A 27,590-nucleotide genomic window follows, 5' to 3' on the forward strand; every position below is an offset into this window, starting at 1 on the left:
TGGAGCATTGCCAGGTCCCAGGAATGCCAGGGAATGCATCAACCAGCCCATGTGAAGTAATAACGATAGTGCCTCTGAACATGTCCAGAGAGCATCAGCGATTATCCATAGCCTATTCCTCTCTCCATGCAAATGGGTAGAGGGGTTGGGGCTTTCAAGGAGCACTTTAAAATGCAGCTAATCCATTTTTTTGTTGTTCTGGAGTAAGGCTGAATCAGAGCAGATGTCAGTCTGTGGAAAACCCCTCCGATTCAGCAGTAAAGATCTGGGGTTCAGCTACACTTACCTTTCCTCCATGCCTTCCAGGCATACCCCACACTTTAAAGCTGTGTGCTTGAGCACTCTTTTCATTTTTGCCCAGAGCTTTCCCACTGAATCAGAGCAAACGGCAAATGTGCAGGAAACTCGAATTGGGTTTTTGCAGAGAAAGCTTCAGAGCAATTATAATATATACAGTATATTGCAATGGTCTTCATGGCTCCCCTGAGGTGGAATGGCTTTACAAGATGCCATACAGCCAAGTGTTGGGTGTTTCAGATGCTTTCCTTATACTGTAGTTGCTTAGCAACTACTGGCTGTGTTCCCACAACCACCACACTAGGTGAGCCCAGAATTCACCAGTTCGCCTGGTTAGGGTGAAAAGAGCAGTGCATCACCAAAAAGATGACAAAAAGGGGGGCACAGACTTACATAATTTTTTCATATGCTGGTTTATATGAAATTTAAATGAAACCTTAGTAAATTTGTAATAGAAATAACATTTTATCACAGTAACGCAGTGACCAGGTGCCCTGTGTGCCTCCTGTTTCAGGAACCAAGAAGTTGTATTGAAAAATACGACTTTTGAGCCGTTTGGCCCCAAAATGGCAACTAGCCATTCCGCTTTGGCGGCTGTAACCCTGGTTTAAGGAGCCATTTGGCACCTAGCTTATATATTTGAGTTTCTAACAAATATATAATAACAAACATATATTGGCTGTTAGCCGATATCTACACTGTATTTGAAGTTGTTTTTATATATGGGATTGGTTTTAATTGTTGATGTTTGATCTGTGAAATCGCTTTGAGGTATTTTGTGGAAAGTGCAACCAACCAAATAAATAAATAAATAAATAAATAAATAAAAACAGTTGGTGGGAAACTTCCAAAAAATGCTCTTGTTCTCCCTTCTTAATGGTCCTTTATCTTTAAAACGGTGTTGAATACAGGACCTTTCCTTTACAATGTGTTTGTGGTTGGGGGGGAAAGGGTTGGAATACTGCCATAAAGGGGTTCAAATCCCCACTCAGTCACAAAGCTCTCTGTATGGCCTTGGGCCAGTCACTGCCACTCAACCTAACCTACCTCACAGGGCTGTTGTGAGGATCAAAATGGAGAGCGGGGAAGAACCACGCATGCCACCTTGACCTCCTTTGAGGAAAAGTGGTCTATGAAGGTAACAAGAAGTTACATAGGATTTCATGGTCCCCACCTCATGAATTACAGTCCTCTGAGGGTGTTAAGAGATCCCTAAAACCCGACACCCTCACAGAACTAATCTTTCTCAGGGCTAGCTATAGGGTGAGAGTAGCTCTTAAAGCCAGACTAGGCCTTTGCTGCCATGCCGAAACCACCCAAATGGCTCCAGGCAGGGACAGCTAATGAAAGCTTGCGGCTGGAGCAAGCATTTGCCACCAAAATTATGCGCGCCTTTGATCATGGCAACACTTTCCACGCAGTTATTCCCAGCGCTAATAACTGGTGTGTCGAGTGGCCAGCTTAATGCTTAATAAACTCCACCAGCACAGAATCCCTTTTAACAACCATGCTCTATGATGTAATTGTGTGTATGAGGCCTAGGGGCAATATGCCATCATGGCATTTTTTTTTTGTCTGAGCAGGCAAGTATATGAACCTGAGTTCCCTTTTCCTCATGTTTAAAGCACTATCCGTCATAACTTTTCCCCAAAGCATCCTGGGAACTGTAGCTTGTTAAGGGTGCTATTAGGAGGCCCCTATTCCCCTCACAGAGCTACAATTCCCAGAATTCCCTAGGAGGAGGAACTGTTAAACCACTGTTTAAATTGGTATGAAACTGCTTTGATTGTACAGTGCAGACAGGGCCTTTTGTGTTTTGGTCCCTGGCTTTTCATGCTGTCAGGCTGCAGAGCAGAGCAGGAGTTTTTCCATTGCTTCTCCTGAGAGATCAACTGCCATTAGAAGAACTGTAAACTTAAGAGCTGGCCCCTGCACTTGCTGTTTTTCTCGCTCCCTCCCTATCCATTTTTCTTGGGGGTGTCACGTATTTCAGACTATAAACCTAAGGGAATAGTAAGCTCCGATTTCAGAAAGCGAAACTCTAACCTCCCCCATTATTCACTGGCTTGGCACAGGGTTGAAGCAACATCAGGAAGACCAACTTGCATTGTGAGAAGTAATAAGACAGACAAGGACACATGGTATGTACATATTTTTAATTGGCTCACTTGGGAAGAGCCATAGTTGACCACCCATCCTTCTACAACTGCTGTACGTCACCTTTTGGGCACAGTGGTTAGTTTTAAACCCACCCTCCAGTTACTTCATGTAAAAAGAATCCTGCACTCAAGGATGTGGAGCTGCTGGGCTCCAGGTGTTGTTGGGACTACAATCCCCATCAGCTCCATCAAGCATGGTGGCTGCTCAGGGATGATGGGAGTTGTAATCTAGCAACATCTGGAGGAGCACAGGTTCCACCTCCCTGACCTAAGGCCCACGAGGACATAGCTCCTTGGCTTGTGCATGGCCTTAAGGAATTCCCCACCCACTTGCAATTTCCAGGCCTGGCACCATAATACATTGTGCTATACTGTACAGCGGTTTTTGTAAAAGCTTTGGAAACAGGGATTCATGGTGAGGAGACAGCGAACACACAAGAAAACAGCTTCTATAATTCTTATTAGTAGTACCTTGGATCTCAAACGCCTTGCAAGTTGAATGTTTTGGCTCCCAAACGCTGCAAACCCAGAAGTGACTATTTTTGGAACCCGAATGTCCGATGGGACTTCTGCGGCTTCCAATTGACTGCAGGAGCTTCTGCAGGCAATAAGAAGCTGCGCTTTGGTTTCCGAACGTTTTGGAAGTCAAACGAACCTCCAGAATGGATTCCGTTCGACTTCCAAGGTACGACTGTAGTACTAGGTTTAAGGAATTGGAGGGATGAAGGATAAGAAGAGACTCGGTGATGAAGGACCTGTTCAAGAAGCAAGCACAAGGAGGATTAGGACTCTCAAAAATATTGGAAGAAGGTGCAGAAGTTATTTTTGTTCCAACAGGGTGATCCCTATAAGACGACTGGACTTTGCGGTTTTATTTATCCAGAGTAGTATTTAGATCCTGCTTCTTAGGGTGGGGGAAAGCCTTCATGAAACAGCTTCCAATATAGTTGAGATTATGCTTTTTTAAAAAAACAAAAAACCCCAAACTCTTCCAGGCCCGTGGCTAAAGATTTCAGCACATGAAAACAAATATGTTAGGGATGTTTAGGAGTTTGGGGCATATTGGGGGGCGGGTCCTGATTGAGAGCAAAATATATATTTGGACTGTATCATCTCTGAGATTCCCTGAAGGAGCTTCCCAAGACAAGGTTGGGTTATGCCATGATTGGGAACGTGGCATCAGTGGCAACTCCACAGTTGTTGTCTTTCATGGACATGAGGATGTAGCCGTCATTTCCCCAGTAGGTGGACCAGGAGTTCTTCACAAGCCAGTAGAGTTCGCCTTGGAGGACACCGTAACCTACAGCTAGGACCGCATGATCCAGCTGGCCTCGTTTGTTTGCTAAAAATGGATTAAAAAAAAAACAAATAAAAGAGTCAAGCTTTGTAACAAGTGGGATAATGGAAAAGAGCACAGGAGCATGGCTGCCACCCAAATGTACTGCTGCAAGATTGAGAGTTCAATTCCTCATGTGCAATGGCCTCCTGCAGAAGAGGGAGATCATTTTCCTCTCCCGCCATATTAGAACTCAGGATTATCTGCAAGGATCCAGACCCTAAGAGTGGGACCAGGAAGAGAGAAAGGTACTTACCGGGTTACCTTGAGTGACCCATTTGCATTCTTCCTCTCTCCCTGTCTCTCAATCCATCCCAAATACCATATGCAAAATGGGGTTGTAATAATGACCTGCCTCCTAGGTTGGGTCGGGATGATGAATGAGATATGCAAAGGTCTTGGCAGTGCTTGCCAAAAGGCGTAATTATAATCAGCTGATGATTTGCAGTAACAACCATTGCACACACTTTCTTGTAAGCGATGATTATCATCATCCAAGCTGCAATGTGACACCATCCTTTACCTCAGAGGTAAAGAGGCTATTGACTTTCCAGCACTGCTAGACTACAACGTCAGTCACCCTTGACCACTGGCCCTATTGGCTGCACCAGCATGCGCATTGCTGGACCTCAACTCCCCTTTGAAAGCAGCAGGGTGCAGAACTTTCCCACAAGTAGATCTCTTAGTGAGTAGGTAGGCACCTGAAACTCTTAGATCTATGTGGGTGGTGCTCCAGCTTGCCACAGCAATCAAGAGGACAGGAGATCCCTGCCAAGGCCTATCTAGTCTAGCATCCTGTTCTCAAAGTGGCCATCCAGATACCCATGACCTTGCTCTAATCTGCACAGGGCTGGTGTCTGTGCAGATAGCACAGAGGACGTTGCAGTGGAAATCAGCATCTATGTATTACTGCCTTGCATTTCCTCCATTATAGAACCCAAGATGTCTTATGTGTGGTACCCAGGTGGTCACCCATATCCAATACTGACCAGACCTAGACCTGGGACGTTTGTTTCAGTAGCCTCACATACCTTCAGACCATAACCTGGGGAGGTATTAGCTTCCAATTTCACCACAACAAAGCCTGGAGGAGTAGCCACATGGGATGATGTGTAGGTTATACCAAGTGCTCTTGAGATGCATCGCAGGAAGTGCAACTTTATTTACAGCAGGTGGTGGGGATCCTTGAGCCCAGGGGGCAAATACAGCCCTCTGGGCCTCTCTATTTGGCTCGGGGGGGGCCTCTCCCTAGGCCACAGCCTACCCCACACCAAGCCACACTCATTACCAGCTCTGCTCCACTTCCTCCTTGAGGGTGTAACATTGACAAGGACTCATTTGCCAGGATGGAGAGGTGTAGTTCAGGTGGGAATATAGCCTATTGCATAAAGGTAGGATTCACATCCACTGGTCTACCCCGTTTTGCCTCTGGCTTTGTTCACCCCTAGCCTACGGCTCCTGGAAGATTGCCCACAAGTAAGAGAAAACATGGCACGCAGGCTAGAAGAGATTCCCCACCCTAATTTACAGTTTCCTGCCACAATCTCATAGGCTGGGACTCACCGCACTTGGGCTCGTAGTAGACACCGCTGGAATAGAAGGAAAAGCTTCGGTGGGAGGCGTCGATGCTGACAGACACAGGGCCATGCTTGTAGATGGCAGCTTTCAGAGCAGTACGGTTCCCGGAGGTGACATTGACGTAGCCTTTGAGTTTGCCCACAAGCTGAGTCTCATTGCTATGGCAGTAGCCATTCTAAAAGAGAGAAGAACCACCCAGGTGGGGATGAAACCCAAAAAGAAAACCCCAAGATTTCATTCATCATTTCATTAACCACCATTGTTGTCCAGGAGTTCCTAAAAGCTCTCCAAAGACATTTCTTCCTCCATGTGCAGTCTGGAGTCTTCAATGATCTGCCCTTCTAGTCTGGGCTAGATCAGTTTAGCTGGAGGGCTGGGGACAGGGTCATCCGGCCTTGTCCGCACTGCTACTGGGCAACCAGTTCACAGCACACTGTGCAAACCACAACCTTCTATGCTCATGCCTTACCTCAATGCCTGCCACCCTATGCAGTCAAGACTGGCATACATATGATGTTCATAGTGATGCTGCACATAGAAATGCTATCACACTCAAGAAACACAGTTGTGTGGAGTGCTGGAGTTTGAACCTCCTGGTGAAGTCTTCAGACGCCAATGTGCCTGCCAGACACATGCTCTCCAATGCACAGCATCAGTATAGATGCCCACCCCTCTTTCGTATGAACGTGCAGCCAAGGATGGGGTCAGTGGGCATAATCTCACCCTGTGAGATTGGACAGACCTTCCTTCTCAAGATTCTTGGATAGTTACATTCAAAGCACTATGACGCCACTTGAAACAGTCACAGCTTCCACCAAAGAATCCTGGGAGCTGTTGTGTAATAAATGGCTTATTAGTAAACTGATTGTGGTTTGACTTCTCTCACCTGGCCTTTGTATGGGCCGTAGGACTCTGTGCTGGCAATGCCGCCGTGCTTCATGACCCACTCGAATGCCTGAAACTCCTCACCACCGTCACAGGCATAGTTCCCAAAGCCCCAAGAGCAGTCAATGAGGATTTGCTGAGACAGGGGGATGAGCTGCCCAGTCTGGGGAAACAGGAGAGAAGCAAAACGTCAGTCTTGGCTGAGAGGAAACTGTTACAGTGGCACCTTGGGTTTTCGAACATAATCTATTCTGGAAGACCTTTCAAGTTCTGAAACGTTCAAAAACTGAGGTGCAAAGGGCAGTCTGCAAATTTAATAGAGAAAATTGAGAATACAGTGGAAGCCGTGCGACTTCCGAGGCACGTTCAAAAACGGAAGAGTTTACTTCCGGGTTTATGGCATTCGAGTTCTGAAATGTCTGTCAATGGAGCCGTTCAAAAACTGAGGTACCACTGTACCTGCTTAGCTATGCAGTGCTAAACCGTAAATGTCAGGATAGCACACATGGAACATTCCTTTTAGAAAAGAAGCATTAATAGCATATTTTACTGCTGAAGCAAAGTTACATTCATAATGTGGAAAATAGGGACATTTCTTTGCTGAAGCTGAGCAGCTCCATCACTGGCCTGTATCTGGATTGGAGACCACTAACCTGGGGTGTCTGAAAATTCCAAAGGAATTTGACCCATGTTAAGAATGAAAGTCAATCCAGCAAAAATGATTGGCATTCACTGTTGGTGCTTTCAGTCCACAAATGATTATGCATCAATTAAGCTTCCCACCCCCACCATAAAAACAAAAAACAAAACCTTGCATTGTGTTTCCTTTGCATTGAAATAAACAGAGTGGAAGAATGAAATGACAGTGTAATTTATATAGCCAACCTTGCAATTTTGCCACAGTGGACAGTGAGGTGAATTTGTGGTGAAAGATGAACTGCGGCGGAATAGAAGCAGAGCTGCATGCAATAACTACAATGTGGAAAGGAAAATGATGCCTTTTTGTAACCCTGCTCTGTGCTCCCCCTACTGAATAGAAGTGGGAAATTAAATGTACTAAATGAAATATTAAAATAGACTGCTTACCAAGAGCGAGAACAGAGACATGGTGGGGAGCTCAACACAGTGAAAGTGCACCAGCAGAATCACAGCATTATTTCCATCAGCATCACACCAACCTCCCCATCATGTCTCCCTGTAAGCAGAAATGACACACCTGCTGGGTAGCTCTGCCTGTGGAACCCCCTCCCTTCAGATGTCAAGGAGATGAAGAACTACACAACTTTTAGGAGACATCTGAAGGCAGCCCTATATTGGGAAGTTTTTAGCCACCCAAAATGGCTGGGGAAACATAGCCACATGGACAGTGTGTGTGTGTGTGTGTGTGTGTGTGTGTGTGTGTGTGTATTAATAGAATAAATACTTTTCCCAGGAATGTGAACAGCTTGGAACTGTGTAGCATCTATCCGCCGAGTTCTCCAACACCTTCCAAATTAGTTGAAAGGAACTTCCCTGGTAAGAGTTAGGCGAGCTCTTACCTTGAGGAAGAGCGCCCCTTCGAGGGCTCCAGTGCTGGAGAAACTCCAGCAGGAGCCACACACAGCCTGGTCCTTAACTGGAGTCACTGCACCTGGAAGGGACAAGCAGAAAAGAGTTGAGACCCACCTGCACAACCATTTCCATCACCATCAAGCTACTGCAACATCACTCCTTTTGGATGTGCAGCAGCAGAGGTGTGTAACTTCAAGGACGCGCCATTTGAAAGTTAATTCTGTTTTCATTTTTAATTAAAACCAACTGGAGGACAGGGAGGGGCCACATTTAACTGGAGCAGCAGTGCTGGGGAAACGTCTGCTTGCCCCATGCCTAGAAAGTACAGATCAAAGAGGTTTCCCATTTGTCCATGCTTTCTAGGCATGAGTTTGAGTAGTTCTGCCTTTGCCCCGCCGCTGTCTCCCAGGAAAACCCACTCTTTAATGCTAAATCAGAGCAAACATCAATCCAAAGAAAACCCTATTGAGGTTTGCTCCAATTCAGCAATACAGAACAGGTTTAACTGGGAGATAGCAAAAAGTGTGGATAAGCCATTAGGGAAAACAGAGGAATAGTTGTATGTATATTGGAATATCTGCATTTGGCTGGGAGGGGACTAATGCCCTCTTCTCCAAGTACCACTGCTCCAGTCAAGTTGCAGAGTCTCCACAGCCACTTTTCAGGCAAAAAATAAATAAAATAAAAAATAAAAATAAATAAATCAGAAGATCCTATTGCTCTCCTCTGCATTTCCCAAGGCTTAGGACCACAATTGCTTATAACAATTGATGCCTATAGCTCAGAGATATAGCATCCGCCTTGCATGCAGACGGTCCCCGGTTCAATCCCCAGCATCTCCAGGTAGGGCTAGGAGAGAGGGCAGCCTGAAACCCTAAAAAGCTGCTGCCAGTCAGTGTAGACAGTATATTGTACTTGATGGACCAATGGCACAACTCAGTATAATCCCCTTATTATTTGTTCCTTGCCTACACAAGATTGCCTTCCGACACCACTCACCATAAAGCCGCCAGTCCAAGCTCTCTGGCAGGATTAGGCCCACGTACATCTCCTCAGGGAAAGGCAGCCCGTTGTTTGGCGCTGTGGTCTTGAGCTTGCCTCTCATCACAGCTATCTCGTCCTCGGTGAGGTCCGCCAAGTGGTTCAGCGCCAGCTTGTAAGAGAGGTTGGCCCGGTTCTTAGAATGGACAAACCTGGGGGGGGGGGGCAGAAACAATGGGAAAGCTGGAGGAGAAAGGGCTGGGGTAGGGCTGGGCAGGGGGCGCCTCAGGCTGGTGGTCGTCCTCTCCTAGCCCTCTTGGGGTTAAAGGTTCCTTGAACACTAACACATGGTTCTTGGAAGTACAGGGATAAAGCCACAGTAAAAATTTGGTATGGCCAAATTCCCCTCACAGAGCTACAGTTCTCAGAGTGGTTTAACTGTCAGTACCTCTTCCCAGAGAATTCTGGGAATTGCAGCCCCACGAGGGCAACAGGGGTCTCCTAACATCTCTCAGCAACAAATTACACTTCCGAGGATTCTTTGCGGGAAGCCCATGACTGTTTAAAGTGGCATGGCACTGTTTTCAACATCCAGGGCACATATCAAGTCTTTTACAATTTTCCAGGCTTTCGACAGCGGATGAGATTTTTTAAAGTGTGGTGTTTGATACTTGGTTTATGCTGCTTTTTATTCTGCTATTTTCATCAACACAGTTTCAGTACGTTTCTGTTACAATGATGTGCTTTATCCCTGGCTGTAAATCGTCCTGATAAACTGGCACCGAAGGGAAGCACATAAATGTATTAAACAAAAGTTGCTTCAGAGCACAGTGCCAAAGCCTAGGTCAAAATGCAGGGAAGCAACTCAGCAGAGAGGCTCCAGCTTCGAGGAAGGGCCCCAAAAATCTGGGTCCTGATTTCAGCAAAGCTTAAGCCCCAAAACCTGTGTTAAATGGCAGGGCTCAGCACAGGCTGGGATATTGGGTTTTAAAATGAATTTTATTATATTGAACAGATATAAAAACAACAAGGTAGCACCAGACAAGCGTAGCTAGTCACCTCATTATTATCATAAAAAAGCCAAGTGTGCCTCCATGCATGTGCAAGAGTACACACTTCCTTTGAGGAACGGCTGTCGCTCATTGGTGGAAAATCTGCTTTGTGTGCAGAAGGTCCCAGGTTCAACTGCTGGTGTCTTCAGGTAAGGGTGAAAATGTCCTCTGCCTGAAACCCCAGAGAGCTACTGCCAGTCAGTGCTGACAATACTCAGCTAGATGGACCAGTGGTCTGACTCAGCTCAAGGGAGTTTCCTGTGTTCCTATTGGCTCTCTACCCCACTGGTCTTCAACTGGCAAGTCAGCAACCACTGCTGCCAGTCAGTGTTGACAGCAAATGAGCTAGATGGAGCACTGGGGTGACTCGGTACAGAGCATCTCCATGTGTTCTTTCCCCCTCACCTCCAGGAAGCAGAGCCAGATCTAAATATATTGGCACAAGATTTCAGATCCCATGTTTTGACTTTGACAGCACAGCCACCGCCTATCTCATAATTACAACTTTTTTAATAATATACTCCATCGGTAAAGGTGAGATGGGACAACAGCGCCTCTCCATTGGCTCTGCTCAAAAAGCCAGCACTTTCTAGCTCCTCCTCTTCAAATCTTTCAATTCTAGGTGGTTGTTATCAAAATAATGCAACTACCTCCTAAGGTTGCTTTTTTCCTCTCCCCTCCCAGCCCCTTTCCCTTTTTATGCCATGCCTTTTAGATTGTAAACCTGAGGTCAGGGACTATCTTATCGTGGCTCCCAGAGCCCTTTTTTAGGGCTGAAGGACAGGATGGGGGGGAAAAAGATTCAAATACAACCAATGACCTCATGTTGTGCGTGAAGGTGTGCTTCCTGTGTTCCATCTCCCGTTCATCGTCGTAGGTCTTTCCAAATCGTTTTCTGTATTGGTGGAACACTTGGTGGGCTCGGTCCTCCTCTCCTCCCACAAAATCTGCCATAGGGTTTGCCATGATGTGGTGCTCTGAGGAGTCGCCGGGCAGTTCATCGCATAGTTTTGTTTCTAGGGAGAAAAAACACCCGGCAGATTTATTTACTTATTTCCTAATAAGTATACACTGCTTGATTGTAAATAAATAAATAAATAAATAAAATCCTCAAAGCAGAATACACAAAGAATACAATTATAAAATTATAAAGAGTTAAAAACAACTATTTAGAACATTCAAAAACTAAAATAAGCAATAAACTAAAAACATACCATCATTCTGCAAGTTTGGGTAAGCTTGCCCAAACAAAAATGTTTTTTAAGCTGGTGCCGAAAAGAGCACAGTGAAGACGCCTGCCTGATGTCAATAGGCAGGGAGTTCCAAAGTGCAGGTGATTGCCAGGCTGAAAGATTTTCTTATAAATGGGGAACAGGTATTATGTGGCACCTGTAAAACTGCGCATTCCCTAGATCAAAGTGCAGCACTGTACAACAGGAATAGTAAGAGTATTACTATGCATGTAATATCTGAAACACTGTCTCCTTCCATACAGACCCTCCTGGTTGTTAAGACCAGCAGAGGATGCTCTGGTAGTTCCACCTCTCTCAAAAATTCAGTGTGTATGGCCCAGAAGAGGGTATTCTCTGTGGTGGCCCCTAAATTGTGGAATTCTCTCCCCACAGAGCTGTGTCTGGCTTCTTCACTATACAGTTGCCTCTGCCTGCCATCGGCTATGGCGCCACCTACTGTTGGGCTCCCTGCCTTCTGCCCTACCAGTCTCCAATGGGCTCCGGCCACAACTAGGTATGATATCCTCTCAAAGTGCAGCAAATGAAGATGAAGAGAGAAACCTTAGGGAAGGGGCAGGGCTCAGTGGTACAGCATCTGCTTTGCACGCAGAAGGATCCAGGTTCAACCCCCAACACCTGCAGGTAGGACTGGGAAAGAATGAAATCCTAGAAAGCTGCTGCCAGTCAGTGTAGACAGTGCTGAGCTAGATAGACCCAATGGTCTGACTCATAGAATCATAGAACTGGAGAGCTGGAAGGGATCCTGAGGCTTATCTAGTCCAACCCCCTGCAATGCAGGGATTTCAACTAAAGCATCCATGACAGGTGGCCATCCAGCCTCTGCTGAAAAACCCCCATTGAAGGGGAGTCCACAACCTCACAAGGGAGACTGTTCCACTGCTGAACAGCTCTTACTGCCAGAAAGATGTTCCTGGTGTTTAGTCAGAACCTCCCTTCTTGTAACTTGAAGCCACTGGCTTCCTACCCTCCAGATCAGGAGAAAACAAGCTTGCTCCATCTTCCATGTGATAGCCATTGAGATATTTGAAGATGGCCATTGTTATCTCCCCTCAATCTCATATTTTCCAGGCTAAACATACCCAACTCCCTCAGCCATTCCTCATAAGGCTTGGTTTCCAGACCCTTGGTCATCTTGGTCGCCCTCCTTTGCACACATTCCAGCTTGTCAATATCCTTCTTAAATTGTGGTGCCCGAATAGATCAATCAGTTATTGTCCCATGTATTCTCACAACAGACAAGCAGCTAGAAGGTCTGACTATGGGGAGGCTGATTTCCCTGACACATGGAGACAGAGGTCCAGTTGAGGAACTTCAAGCCTAGGGACTGATTGCAGCTCCCTGGGCCTTTCTGATTGTTCCTTGGGAACTCTACCCAGGTCATGCCCCCAGGCCAAACCCTTCACTGGTCCTGCTCTGCACATTCCTGGCTGCAACACAGCCTTGAATTGTTATACCTCTTGCCTGCCTGGATTGGGAGTGGTGAGTGTCTGGCCACACCTACCACTTGTTATGCAGCCCCAAGAAGGCAGCCCACATGGGAAAGGGGTCCTGAGGTTGACAAAGGTATCCCACTCTTGCATTAAAACCAAGGGTAGCCAATGTGGTGACCTCTAATTCTTGCTGGACTCCCAGTCCCATCAGCCCCCCCCCAAGTATGGCCAGTGGTCAGTGTAAGTTGTAGTCCAGCAGCATCTAGAACACACTACATTGGCTCCCACTGCACCAACCATAGTTTAAGATGAACTATGAGGTCGGCGGTTCGAATCCCCGTGATGGGGTGAGCTCCTGTTGTTCGGTCCCAGCTCCTGCCAACCTAGCAGTTCCAAAGCATGTCAAAGTGCAAGTAGATAAGTAGGTACCGCTCTGGCGGGAAGGTAAACGGTGTTTCCGTGCGCTGCTCTGGTTTTGCCAGAAGCGTCTTAGTCATGCTGGCCACATGACCCGGAAAAACTGTCTGCGGACAAACACCGGCTCCCTCAGCCAGTAAAGAGATGAGCGCTGCAACCCCAGAGTTGTTCACGACCAGACTTAACTGTCAGGGGTCCTTTACCTTTACCCTTTTTATGGTTTCCTGTGAACTAGCAGTGAGCTGTTGTACAGTAAAAGTTCCCACGAGGCTCCTCCCGCACAACAAACCGATTGAGCCAGAATCTGGCTTGTTGCGTTATACAAACCCAGGTGCATGGTTTGTTTCCCCCCCCCCCCAAAGAAACCACATGTGGTAAGCCATGAACACACCTTGGCTCCCACTCGTGGTTTGGAGACAAGCAAACCAGCCCAAATTCAAATGATGCAATGGGCCAGATTCTGGCTTGTCTCATCAGCAGGAGCAGTGGCAGGATGGGGGTTTAAAACTATGCTTTTAATGTGTTCTGCAAAACCAGCTCAGAATATTCCAACTGAACCAAGAAGGTTCAGCAAAGAAATAAGCTCAACACGAAGGTGAAGAAATCACAATAGTTTACGCTTTTCAGGAAAGGGTAGGGTGGGTGCCTGCTAGGGAGGATTTGGGACAGAAAATCTTGTCTTAAGGACTAGACAAACACACACACACACATACACACACACCACAACTTTCTGCCAGATCTTGTGCTACAGAGCTATTTCATACTTTGTTGCCCTTGTGTTTATTGTGGCTTGGTTGGCATTCCACAAAGTGCTCCAACCAGTTAGGTCACATCCGCACCGTACAATTAAAGAACACATTTAGAACATGTTTAAAGCACATGGCTTTAATCCCGGGAGTGATAGTTTGCTAAGAGTGCTTGGAACAGCAGTTCTGTGAGAGGTGCACCTTGTGGAATGCCAACCAAGTCACAGAAAACGTAACAGAGAAGCTGCAAAGCAGAAATGAACAGGGAACCTGCAGCCCTCCACGTGCCATTTGACTACAACTCCCATCATCCCTGACAATTGGGCCATGCTGGCTGGGGCTGATGGGAGATGGAGTCCAACAACAGGCAAACAGCCCTGGGATTCCTCACCCCTGCAGTGCAGAGGCTAACATGTCAATCTCAGGCAGAAGATCCATTGCAAAGATGCGGACCTGCTGAAGGCCACACGTGGACCAGCCCACCTTACAAAGTTGTTGAGCGAGATCAACCCAGATAAGTTGTTTTGCGGCTGCGAGCGAGATCACCCTGAGCTACTTGGAGGAAGGGTGCGGAAGGCAAATCTCGTACTCACCGTTCGGCTTCAGGTCGAAGACGGAAGCTGGGAAGCTGTTGGAGAAGTCGGTGTAATCTATTTCATACTTGTCGTAGTGGGACCCCAGTAAAGTGTTGAAGCCCTTCATCTCGTAGTGCACAGGCGACACACCACAGCTGCTGTTGGTGACCCACATGGTGTAGATATTCTTCTTCTTGCCCCAGTAGGAGATGTTCTGCCACACGGTGCAGTATTTGCCTTTGTAGTATTCTTCCCTTAAGGGCTGGGGGGAGGGGGAGCAATGGAAAGGGCAGGCATGAAAAGGGCTGTAATCCAATGGGAGTCCTACCAATTCATAAACTTAAGTTAGCCCTACCCATCAATTCCAATGGGTCTACTCTGATTGGGACACGCACGGCAAACAACCCATTGACTTTAATGAGGATTATTCTTTTCAGTACGTCTACTCGGAGCGGAACATAGCTGGATGCAATGTGAGGTCATCGTTCTGGTCTATCTAGCTCTCTTATGTCTCCTCCAAAGGTGGCCTATATGGTGCCCTCCATATATTGTTGGACTACAGTTCTCATCGGGCCCACCAGCTCTGGTCTGGGATGATGAGAGTTATAGTCCCAAACACTAGTTTGGTTCCCCCTGCTCTAGTCTCCCGTAGCCTCCAAATAAATAGCCTACCAATTAAGCTGGACAGGTTGCCAGTGTCCACTGTGTAATATTGGAGTTCACTTGCAAGCTGCATCTATTGGATGATGCTTGCTTGCTTGCAGCATTTTTACCCCACTTTTCAGCCAAAAAAGGCTCCCAGAGTGGCTTGGGGCCAGATGGGAGCAGTAGCCAGGCAACAGCAGGAGAGCATCACATGGACTCCTCTTGGTCTAGAGCAGGCATAGGCAAACCCGGCCCTCCAAATGTTTTGGGACTACAACTCCCATCATCCCTGACCACTGGTCCTGTTAGCTTGGGATGATGGCAGTTGTAGTCCCAAAACATCTGGAGGGCCAAGTTTGCCTATGCCTGGTCTAGAGCTCCCAATCTCCCTCCCTGTTTGTTAAGTCTTCCAACTAAAGCAAAGTCACACACACACATGGACGGACGGATGCATGGACACACACACACTGCACAATTCAGGGCAGCAGCTTGGCAAAAGTCAAGTTACAGCTTGTCATTAAACACATCTTCCCTGCAACAAGTGCCACTTTTAACAGCCACTGTGGAACGACTTTTCACGATTATCAAGGAACGGCATCTGGGCGAAGCCTTTTTTGCATTCGTCCTGGAAGCTTGGCACATGCCAGAGCAGCTTATGGCAAGCGGTTGAATCACTGAGCCAAGCTGGCTGAGGACCTGCCACCCTCTTTGGACAGGAGCAGCTCTCTTGAGCCTTCAAAAAGGGAAGGGGCTGAAATGTCAAGTGATTTCTGCAGCTGGCGGGTCTCCCTGCAAGCACAGCAGCCTCTGGAGCAGCTGAAGACAGGTGGGCTACAATAGGCTGATGAACTGGGGAGGAGCTATAGCTCAATGGCAGAGCACCTGCCTTGCATGCAGAAGGTCCCAGATTCAATCCCTGGCATCCCCACTTAAAAAGGAATCGGGTGCAAATTTTTGCATGGGCCAAAGGACGAGGAGTCCGTTACTGATATAAGATTCTTTCCTGTGTACATCGGGGAAGTTCCATAGTTCAGAGGCAGAGTACATAGCAGAAACTAGGTTTGAATCCCAGGCAGGCTTGGTAAGGTCCCCTTCCTAGAACCCTGTAGAGCCGTGGCAAGTTGGTGGTGTAGGCAATACTGATCCGGATTAACCTTGGGTCTAAAAAGGCTCCCTGCTGCAAGGCCCATGTCCACCTGGCCTAAGGGGTGGGGCTCACACTCACCCTGAAAACAGCTAAAAGGCTCCTAAAAATCTCAACAACTTTCACCAAAAAGAATGTGGCAACTCTAGTTTTACAATGTTTTAAACGGTTCTAATTTTGGTTCCTCTGTTTTGTTTTTGTCAGGTAGGGGTTGGGGTTGGCGGTTATTTTAATTTGGGTGTAACTGTAAACTGTTATTATTGGTTTCTATTGATTTATTGGTTGGTTGGTTTGTTGCCTGTATAGGATATTCTGTTTTTAATGTTTGATGTCTTGTTGTGATGGGTGGGATATAAATAAAATTATTATTATTAATGTTATTACCAATGAGCACCCTGAAAGGTATGTCATGTTTATTGATGGGCAACTAAGGCTAAGCGCCCAGCAGGCCAAAGGTGACAGAATGAGTCCATAGCAGGTGTCCCAGGTCCAAGCGGGGAAGGGACTTAGCTCAGACTGCTTTGCCTGCCAAAGGAACCAGGTTCAATCCTCAGCATCTCTGACGTCGAAATCCTGGAGACCCACTGCCAATCAGTGCAGACAAAGGTAAAGATGAAAGGTAAAGGACCCCTGGACGGTTGGGTCCAGTCAAAGACGACTATGGGGTGTGGCGCTCATCTCATTTCAGGCCAAGGGAGCCGGCGTTTGTCCACAGACAGCTCTCCAGGTCACGTGGCCAGCATAACAAAACCGCTTCTGGTGCAATGGGACACCGTGACGAGTGCCAGAGCGCACAGAAATGCTGTTTACCTTCCTGCCACAGCGGTACCTATTTATCTACTTGCACTGGTGTACTTTCAAACTGCTAGGTTGGCAGGAGCTGGGACTGAGCAACGGGAGCTCATACCATTGCACGGATTCGAACCGCCGACCTTCCGATCGGCAAGCCCAAGAGGCTCAGTGCTTTAGTGCAGACAATACCAAGCAGGGTAGACCAAAAGGGGAGGATATATTATAAGGCTGCCCGCTCTTCAGTTCTACCCCAAACATTTGACTGCTGAGTTCCGCTTGCTCACCTTGAAGCCTTTAAAGCTGGGAAAGACGCCTTGCGGTTTCACGGGCCCATCTTTGGTGCCATTCAGCTGGAAGCACTTCTCGGCATTCACGATGTCCTCCGTGGTTTGCGGGGTGAGCTTAAACATGGTGCCATAGGGCTTTGTGCTCCCAAGTTGCAAGGTCACCACTTGGCCTGCAGCAGAAGCAAGGGGAGAAACCGGTGCTTTAAATGTATGGTTTATGCACAGCCTGCATTGCTTTTTTATCGCTGCAAATCTCCTTGAAGGTTCTTGAAAGAGCCAATAAGGAGATCAGGAATGTTTTAGGAATGAGTCAAAATATTTGGAAGAGCAGGCATGTGACGTGGGCCAATCTGAATGAGGAAGATCCATGGGAATATCCTGTGCTCACAATTCAGTACGAGTTGTACAGGCTACAGCTGCCTACTGACGGCATGCTAATTTTTTAAGCTTAGCTTTCCATCAAATCAAATGTAAATAAATTCAAAAATGTAAATTAAAGCAAACGTGAATGCATTTGCAGAATGCCAAGAAGCAAATAAGAGGTCTGAGGTCCTGAAGGAAGCAGGAGAGCTTACACTTTAAATAAACATGACCAACTCACTCAAATGAACGACTCTCTTTAATAATAGTAAGTAAATTTAATTCAACAGCAAGCAAGCAAAGACTGTTCTTTGGCTGCAGCCACACCTTTTAAATCTGCCCCCCACCTATTAACAACTAAAGGTTGAGGTGAGCATTCCAACTATTTAATTAATTTAAGGCTTGCAGCCTCAGCATAATCAAAGGCCACTAGGGGAGTTTAGGAAGATCGTTTCCAGTTTAACAACACTGGAGGCCGCTGCTTTAATTCAAAAGGTATCCCTTAAAACAGGGATTGAGACTTTGTGAGCCTCTCCACCTTGCTGTAAGATCGGGGACTTAGAAGGGAAGTGGGGAGGGACTTCAAAAGGAACAGGGAGGAGACTTGCAAAAGCCCTTTTGAGAATCTCCCCCCTCCACTATAAATCCTGGATCTCATGCAGATCTTGCTCCGATCTTTAATCTCTGCGCATTAGCTGCCAGCGATTCTTCAGCCGTGATTCCTGCATTGCGGGGGGCTGGGCTAGGTGGCCTTTGGTATCACTTCCGACGCTAAAATCCTGTGATCAAATCCTGCTGCCTACTCTGTGTGGCCCTGTTTGTTGTTGGGAGCAGGACCATGCAGCCAGTGCAGGATTGTACCCTGTTCTCTCACTCATCAGCATACAACACCAGTGACAATGGTGAAGGGCAGGTGGGATGTGGTTTGGGGAAAATGTCTTTGGGGAAAACGTCTTGCGAGGCAGCCCCACAGACTTTTTTGTCTTGCGGGGCTGCCTTCCGCTAGACGAATGCCTTCGTCTAGCAAGTTTTTCGTCTAGCGAGGCATTCGTCTAGCGGGGCACCACTGTAGTTGTAGTTTCTGGGTCACCTTCAAAGGTAGCCCCACGTAGAGTGTATTGCAGTAGTCCAAGCGGGAGATAACCAGAGCATGCACCACTCTGGCGAGACAGTCCACAGGCAGGTAGGGTCTCAGCCTGCGTATCAGATGGAGATGGTAGACAGCTGCCCTGGACACAGAATTAACCTGCACCTCCATGGACAGCTGTGAGTCCAAAATGACTCCCAGGCTGCGCACCTGGTCCTTCAGGGGCACATTTATCCCATTCAGGACCAGGGAGTCCTCCACACCTGCCTGCCTCCTGTCCCCCAAAAACAGTACTTCTGTCTTGTCAGGATTCAACCTTAATCTGTTATCCGCCATCCATCCTCCAACCGCCTCCAGACACTCACACAGGACCTTCACCGCTTTCACTGGTTCTGTTTTGAAAGAGAGGTAGAGCTGGGTATCATCCGCATACTGATGAACACCCAGCCCAAACCCTCTGATGATCTCTCCCAGCAGCTGCATGTAGATGTTGAACAGCATGGGAGAGAGGACAGAACCCTGAGTCACCCCACAAGTGAGAGCCCAGGGGTCTGAACACTCATCCCACACCACCACTTTCTGAACACGGCCCAGGAGGAAGGAGCGGAACCACTGTATAACAGTGCCCCCAGCTCCCAACCCCTCTAGATGGTCCAAAAGGATGTTATAGTCAATAGTGTCAAAAGATCCAGCAGAACTAGGAAACAGCTCTCACCTTTGTTCCTAGCCCACCGGAGATCATCGACCACTGCAACCAAGGCAGTTTCAGTCCCATGATGAGCTCTGAATCCCGACTGGAAGGGATCCAAATGGTCCACTTCTTGAGCGAGCTGTTCAGCAACCACTCGCTCAATCACCTTGCCCAAGAATGGAAGATTAGAGACTGGGTGATAGTTGGCCATATTGGCCACATCTAAAGATGGTTTTTTAAAGAAGTGGTTTAATAACCGCCTCTTTCAGCGGGTCTGGGAAGACTCCCTCACAGAGAGAAGCATTCACCACCCCACGGAGCCCATCACCCAGCCCTTCCTGGCTAGCTTTTATAAGCCAGGATGGGTAAGGATCAAGGAGACAGGTGGTTGGTTTCACTCATTCAAGCAGCCTGTCCACATCCTCGGAGGTAACAGATTGGAATTGATCCCACACAACTTGACTAGACAGGACTCTAGCACTCTCCCGTCCTGGCCCTGCTCCCACAGTGGAGTATGCCTCTTCCCGAATCTGATCGACTTTATCTGCAAAAAACTTTGCAAAATCATTGCAGGAGACCATGCAGCCCATACTGGGCTCCGGTGACAAAGGTGGTTCTGATAGATTGCGAACCACCTGAAATAGTCTCCTGCTGCTGTTTTCCGCAGATGCAATAGAGGCGGTGAAGAAGGTCTTCTTCGCCGTCGCTATCGCCACCTGGTAGGCTCGACATTGAGCTCTAACCCGTGTCCACTTCTGCCTTGTATTATGATTGCATTTACATCCTACTTTCCTGCAATGTGCTCAAGGTGACACCTGCATCTCCTCCTCTTCTCCATTTCCATCATATTATTTGGGAGCATGAGGACTCCCATACCAGCCCCAAGAGCATTTGGCTCCCCCTTCCTTCTCTATGGCTTCTTACCGTTGTAGTACTCAATGCGACTCTTGTTCCCAGTAAGGTTGTACCAGGCTTCGAAGGGCTCTTCAATTTCGGCATAAGGGAGGTTGATGACTCCTACAGGACACAATGAGAGTTTGTAGGTGAGGGACTCAGAGAAAGGACTTTTGGGCTGCCTGCATATTAAGTAACTTCAAAAGATTACGCTCACATCCACAGGGTATGCTTCAGTGTCTCCGTAGTTGTTGCTGTGACAGAGATGGATTTTTAGTGGAGAACCAAATTGGTGTTCTGTGTAGCTTGGGATTTCCTCCCTGTATTTGTGGAAGCTCCCCTGATTTTCAAGGGCTCTAAAACACACAGGGAACCTTTGAAAACTTCCTAGTTTGCCTCATAATATTGTATTTGCAACTGTTATTCGTTCATTGGGTTGTACGCAATGCTAAAGCTATACAAAGTAGACCCACTGAAATTAATGAACATGAATAAGTTAGGCCTGTTGACTACGTTAGGTCTCCTTCAGGGAACTGCTCAGAGTGAAACTTAAAGTTGGATACAACCAGTAATGTATGTGTGTGAAGTGTCTAATTCCCCATAGGAAAATGAGGCACTGGGGATAAATTCCACTGTGGAAAATTGTCCGACTCTTATCTAGTTTTGCCCATAAGTGGAGGACACACCTGAGTGGAAGACTGAAGTTGTTAAGGGGGGGGGGGAATTACTGTAAATTGCCAAACTTCACCATGAATGCACTGATTCTAATTCTCTCTCATTGTGAAACAAGTGTGACTCTCATTTCATTGGAAAGATTGCTCTGAGTGCCTGAAATCTTAATGTTTGTGGAATGCATTTAACTTGTCATTCTCGTGGGCTGGAATAGACAAGGTGTGCTCTTGAGCTGAATCACTCTGACAACCTTAGGGATGGCAAAAATCCTTAATGTGGCCTGCAGCCCTCTCCATGTGGCCCTCAGAACTCTTCCCAGGCCTAACCTCTCACTGTCCCCCACTTTACACTCTTACGTGCTTTTTCCTTGCTGGCTGCAATGATCATGGCACTGACACAGTGGGGAATGCTGCCTCCCCACCACCACCAAGCAAAAATCCTGGCTACACCCCTACTCAGAGGCTGCTGATTTGTTACCAGGTCAAATGCAAGGAGTTGTGCTATTAGTATAGAAAGCCCTCAAGAACTTAGGACCATTTTACTTGGCTGCCTTAACCTACCTAAATGATTCAGTCTGCAGAACTGGAACTTTTACAAGTGCAATATACAGTAATGTTTATGTCACACTTGAAAGGAAGCAATCATTCAGTGTGGCAGCACCTATAGTTTAGAACCCCCTGCCTATTTATTTTAGCCAGGAGTCTTTGATTTTCTGTTTTCAGCCCCTGCAAAAAAACTTTGTTGGGCAAGCTAACCCAGACATGAATTTTTCATGTGTAGTTTTATTATGTGTATTTGTTTCAGCACTGCTTATTTTATTTATATTTTAACTGCATGTTGATTTTTTAAATGTCTGGTATTTTTCAATAAATAATTTACAGATAATATTTTATATTATTGTTTTATATTAGAGGCTTTTTGTCAACTCAGCACTACATAAATCTTGCTAAATTAAATATGGAAATAAAACAAACAGGTGAAGAAGGAATTATGCTCTTGAAAGGAGCAGACGATGGCTGTGTGTGTGTGTGTGTGTGTCACCCAGCAGTGCTCACTGGGGCTGATGGGAACTGTAGTCCAAAACACCAGGTTGAGCAAACATTTGCCCAAGGGCTTTGTCAGGGAGAAGATTTCAAAAGGCATTTCGAAAGATTTAAACTCTATTGTTCTTCCTAGCTGCGGAGAAAAAATTCAAATGGAAGTTGAGAAATCAATGCAAAGTTTTGCTTAACGCAGTTTCTGCAAGTCACGACAACAAACAACTTGTTTGCCAAATTGAAATTCATAAGAAGGTAAAGATTTTTCTTGCTGGGTTCAAGCCAGACTGTGCATAGCTTTGAATCACACCTGCCAACTCACAGCATCTCTTCCCCATGTTTCCCAGTGACCTTTTATTCAAGCAGACAGGTGAGATGCCAGTTTCGTTGGGCTCAGTATTTCCTTGCACTCGGTCACCTACAACGTGGAGCCAAGGTGGGGAGGCCCCAAGTGCATGCCAGCTTTAACTACGGTAGAAGTTGATAGGAGACATTTCAGGGACACAGCTGCATATAAAAGGCAATGAATATTTTGGGCCCAGACTAAGGTCCAGTATTCTGTTTCCAGCAGCAGAAAATCAAATAGATGCTGCCAAACTCACAAGTGGGGCATGAAGACAACAACCTTCCACACCTTTGTGTCCAGCATCTGGCATGCAGGAAACGTTGCTGAGATATACAAAAACTTTTTTTAATGGTGTGATGATGTTCTTGGGAAATATTATTTTGCAGTTCCTCTTTTTGCACAGCATAACATTTGTTATGATGAAAAAAGCTCCTTCTCCGGCAACCTGGGTGGGATTGATCTGCCTGGAGACAGGCTTAAGAAAGGACACAGTGAGAAGCTTGTGGTTCTCCTGTTGGTTGACTACAATTCCCATGATCGCTGGACCACTGTCTGTGCTGGCTGGGGCTGATGGGGGTCAGAGTCCAACAACATCTGGAAGGCCACAGGTTTCCCATCCCTCCATCATACTCAAACCCTGGATAAATTAATCTTGACTTTCCACAACCCCAGATGCTGAGGCTGATGGGAGATGGAGTCCCAAACAACTGGAGGGCATCAGGTTGGGAAAGTCTGGATTAATCTGATGCAGGTGCCACATTTTACTTCAGTTCCCCTATTACTAGAACCAGGTTAAAATATCCACTTAACCCACTGAAAAACTTTATACTATCATCATTCTTTGGCTAGCACAGGGTTTCCCAAACTTGGGTCTCCAGCTGTTTTTGGACTACAGTTCCCATCATCCCTGACCACTGGTCCTGCTAGCTGGAGTTTGGGAAACCCTGGGCTAGCATGAACAAGACCAAATGGCATTAGATCTGTGTTATTCGACCTTGGGTCCCCTGATGTGGTTTGACTACAACTCCCTTCATCCAGCTTAGCCAATGGTCAAGGATGATGGGAATCGTAGTCCAACCACACCTGGGTAGGGACCCAAAACTGAAGAACACAACATTAGATATTTCCAAAAGGACTGCAGGAGGGGGTGGGAATGGCAGCTTGCCTACTGTTCCTATCTAAAGAATCATATTGGGCAAAATATGGACACACCTTGGCGAAACCCAATTATTGCACTTCTGCCTGAAGCTGCCAAGAAGAATTGTAGCCGAGTTTCCACACTTCCACGGGAGGGGTCATAGAGTTGTTTTTTGTGTGTGTGTGCATCCTGCTATGCCCCATCTATGCCAGCTTTTGCCAACCTGGTGCCCTCCAGGTGTTTCGGACTACAATTTCCATCATGTATTTGGTTTCCACTTTCTGGCAGCAGTTCTCCAGGATTGCAGAGAGGGGGCATTCCTAGCCCTTCCTGGAAATGTTGTGGACCTTCTTCATGCAAAGCAGATGCTCAACCACTGAGCTACCTTAAGCAAAAATCGGCTACGTAGTGCCCAACTAATATGTGAAAAATGTTGCGTCTAGCATGGCTGTCAGCTACAAGCATAAGCATTCTCATGTGTGTCCCTGGAACAGTTAGGAAGAGCTATTTCACCAGATTCCCAAGAGAAGTGACTAACACATTCAAGCACAATCCTTTTAATTTTGCTGAATCTAATCACAGTTTTGCATTAGAGCTGCCCGTCAGGTTTCATCATCAGCTAAATTATATTCCTGGAAGGAGAGCTTAATAATGGGAGATCTACTTGCCTCACAAGTCTCTCAGAAAGCTTTGCACATACTTGTTCAGGTTATACAGGAAGGGGCTAAATTGAGGCAGGAGGAAAGAGGAAAGATTGGATTCCACAGAAATCCCCACCCTTATCATTTGGCTAAGGAGAAGATGCAGATTACCCTCTAGGTTTAGCTTCCCACCGAGTCAGCAATGGTGCAAACATGCATTTCCGGGACACTCACTGGGATATACAGGGGCACTAACTAGAAGCTCTTAATGCAAGTAGATTACAGTGTGTAGCAATATGAAACAAAGATTAATGAGATGGCAGCATTGGGCATAAGGTATTCCAAAAAACCTGGAGCATCATGGATTACCTGGTAGCAGTGACCCCTCTGCTAATAAAAGTAAAGGGACCCCTGACCATTAGGTCCAGTCGTGTCCGACTCTGGGGTTGCGGCGCTCATCTCGCATTACTGGCTGAGGGAGCTGGTGTACAGCTTCCGGGTCATGTGGCCAGCATGACAAAGCCGCTTCTGGCAAACCAGAGCAGCGCACGGAAATGCCGTTTACCTTCCCGCCGGAGCAGTACCTATTTATCTACTTGCACTTTGACATGCTTTCGAACTGCTAGGTGGGCAGGAGCAGGGACCGAGCAACAGGAGCTCACCCCGTCGCGGGGATTCGAACCGCCGACCTTCTGATCAGCAAGCCCTAGGCTCTGTGGTTTAACCCACAGCGCCACCCGCGCCCACAGAAACATGTCCAAAACTAGGGTGTCTATGATTCTTCCAGACTTTCCAAAACTAGGGTGTCTATGATTCTTCCAGACTGGGACTTTCTTCCAGATTAAGCATGTGTATATAGGCTTACAGTCACAGAAAAGAGAAATACATTTGGGAATTAACATGCTGCAGCCAACCAAAAGATTTCCCATAGCTTGGAACTCTTAGGAAGCCCCACATATTATTTTCCAGTGTGGTCTCTATATCCCCAAATGGAGGCTGGCAATGATAAAGGATCCGCTAATTCTCAGCTAAACTGAGGATACTTTGCACAATTCCAGATGCAACTCATACTGCTTGTGAAGGGACACTTGCACCCGCTACACAATCACAGCCATAAGAGACGCAAGTGTGTTTCAAGATGGATTAAGTGTCTCTACCTGCACATTTTTGGGGAAAGGTCATAGCTCGTGCAGGTGGTCCTGGGTTCAATCCCCGACAACTCCAGGTAGGGCTTGGGGAGGCCCCTCTCTGAAGCTCTGGAGAGCTGCTGCCAGCCAGTGCAGTCATTGGTCTGACTTGGTTTCCTAGGTTCCTACATAAACTAGTTTTCTGCACAGGAACAACGGCCATCCACTGAAGGGGAAAATGATATCAGAAAGCAGCTTAGGAGCTTGGCTAGACATATAGCAAAGTTGCCCACACCAGGCATTTTGGTCAAAAGCAGGAAGAACCTGTCCACTGTGTGCGCGCGCATGTGTTTGTGCCACCTGCCTCTGAAAAGCCATACCAAGTGACGCTTACCTTTGACGTGGTACAGGACTCCAAAATCAGGGGTTGTCCTTGAATGACTGCACCCATTTCCTGAAATAGGGGAAAAAATGGTAGCATTGAATGCATCGCAGTGGTGGGGTAGAAGCGATTGAACAAATTATGCCCATTGTAGAGAAAACGTCCTTGAATGGAGCTACAAAAACCAGAAGGCCCTTGTTTGAATCTTGTCTCTGTCAAGAACTTACCAAGTGGTTTTTACCCTTTCACTTATCCTCACTTCCCACATCTGCGATATGGGGATAATGTCAATTTACTGTTCGGGGCTTTTGTGAGGATTACAACCAGAGAGTGCATGTGAAACACACTGAACATTTGAACATGCTATACAAATGTTAAGTCTTAATATTTTTAGTTGGCACTGGACATTTCATGAACAGCTTTACAGCATGAATTGCTGGGAGAGTTCTCCGAAGGGTAATTTGGCTGCTCTTAATTCTTTTTAGGACACACACCTCTTCATTCTGCCCATACTTAGAAGACTCTGTGTTTCTGCTCTCCAGCCCTAGACACTGTCGCCAGCTCTGCTCCTGCAACTGCTTCAGAGGAGGGACTGTTCTTTATCAAGGGCAAAGCAGTCAGCCCCACTACTGACATTTTGTCAGTTTATCACTTGTAACTTTTGGAGCTAGAGCTTTCTTTCTCCTCCTCCCTCCTCCTCCTTTTTCCTTGTGTGCCACTTAGTTTTAGATTATGAACTGGAGGCCAGAGACCATCTTAGAGTTGATCTTTGTAAGCCTCTCCAAGATAATTTTTGACTAAAGAGTGATGTATAAATGCTGTAGAATCAATCAATTCACCAACGTCAACTTTTGGATGAAAGGATTTGCAAGAATACAATATTTTAGATTGTGATTTTATTAAAATGCAGCAAATGGAAATGGTTGTTCTGATGACAGAAGAGGAAAGTGGGTGCTGCATTGGAAAGCACCACAGAAGCAGGATTAAAAATTGCACAAGGGCAAAAAAGGGGACCAAACCCAAAATATATATCTGATAAGCTTGTCTTAAAGAGACACAGTGCCAAGGAACACCTGTGACTCCTAACCTTATAACGCTTGTCCCTGTCATTAAGCAACTTTCAGTTTGGAATGACTATTAAACAACACGCAAACCAAAGCCGACACACCCTGAGAATGTGGCCTGCCTCTTCCTTGATGCCAACATTTCCCGCAATGGGGATAAGCCCCTAATTTGCCGGTGCAAGAAAGGCTGTCTGGCATGGCAGCAGATGAACCTCCCGCTGTAAAGGACAGCAAGCCTCGCTACATTCTATTCCCCTTGTATTTTACTATGTAATTCTTACTATTATACTTGAATTTAATAAATAAATCAGTTTTGTCACATCTGTGCAAAGCTGACATGCAACAAGCAGCCCCAGTTGCTCCCGGCTAGGGTTGGAGCATTTGGGCGAGCAGCTTGGATGAAGCAGCCTCTAATTTGGAAGCAGGAAAGCTTCAGGAGGAGACATGCCTTGCCACTCTCCAAGTTCATCCATGTCAGCATTTTCCCTGAAGATGCCAGAATCCAACTGCCTTCCACAGTGTGGAAGGGATATAGTTCATTGGTAGGGCCTCTGCCTTGCATGCAAAAGGTCCCAGGTTCAATCCTGGGCATCTCCAAGTAGGACTGGGAGGGGCTCCTGTCTGAAACCTTGGAGAGCGACTGTAGGACAATGCTGAGTCAGATGGACTAATGGCCTTGTAAGAATTTTAAGGTATTTTATTTATATATAATAATTGTTATTAATGTACCAAAACAAATAAGGCCACATGTCTGAAAAACAGCACAGACAGGCCTCACTCCATTTTGACTCCCAACTGACCAAGTATTTCTTTGTCTCAGGAACAAAGGGGGGGGGGTTGCCCCTCCAGCTACTCAGCAGCCCTCTGCCTGAGTGATAATCTCTGGCATCCTGATATCTGAGTGTCAGACAAAAAGGTGTGATTAACTTGGCTGGGATATAGGGAAATGTAAATATCTTTTGTTTCACTTGATGGGTTTTTGGTGGAGGGGACATGGGGGGGCAGGGTCCAAGATGCTCAGAT

At 46.6% G+C, this 27,590-nt stretch overlaps 1 protein-coding gene across 1 annotated transcript in view; it reads right to left on the reverse strand.

The window, feature by feature from the left end:
* Positions 1-3,436: 3,436 nt before the first annotated feature.
* The window catches only part of LOC117051479 (digestive cysteine proteinase 1-like), a 30,264-nt gene continuing 6,110 nt past the window's right edge, over positions 3,437-27,590 (reverse strand). The window contains exons 2-11 of the mRNA XM_033157886.1: positions 25,516-25,575; positions 20,191-20,283; positions 17,126-17,298; positions 14,279-14,522; positions 10,660-10,855; positions 8,806-8,999; positions 7,794-7,885; positions 6,257-6,418; positions 5,356-5,545; positions 3,437-3,798 (exon numbers count right to left, since the gene is read on the reverse strand). Of these exons, the coding sequence (XP_033013777.1) occupies positions 3,611-3,798; positions 5,356-5,545; positions 6,257-6,418; positions 7,794-7,885; positions 8,806-8,999; positions 10,660-10,855; positions 14,279-14,522; positions 17,126-17,298; positions 20,191-20,283; positions 25,516-25,575 (1,592 nt within the window). The 3' untranslated portion in view covers positions 3,437-3,610. The remainder of the gene's footprint in view (positions 3,799-5,355; positions 5,546-6,256; positions 6,419-7,793; positions 7,886-8,805; positions 9,000-10,659; positions 10,856-14,278; positions 14,523-17,125; positions 17,299-20,190; positions 20,284-25,515; positions 25,576-27,590) is intronic.

Source organism: Lacerta agilis, chromosome 8, assembly GCF_009819535.1.
Source record: "Lacerta agilis isolate rLacAgi1 chromosome 8, rLacAgi1.pri, whole genome shotgun sequence".
Taxonomy (NCBI): Eukaryota; Metazoa; Chordata; class Lepidosauria; order Squamata; family Lacertidae; genus Lacerta; species Lacerta agilis.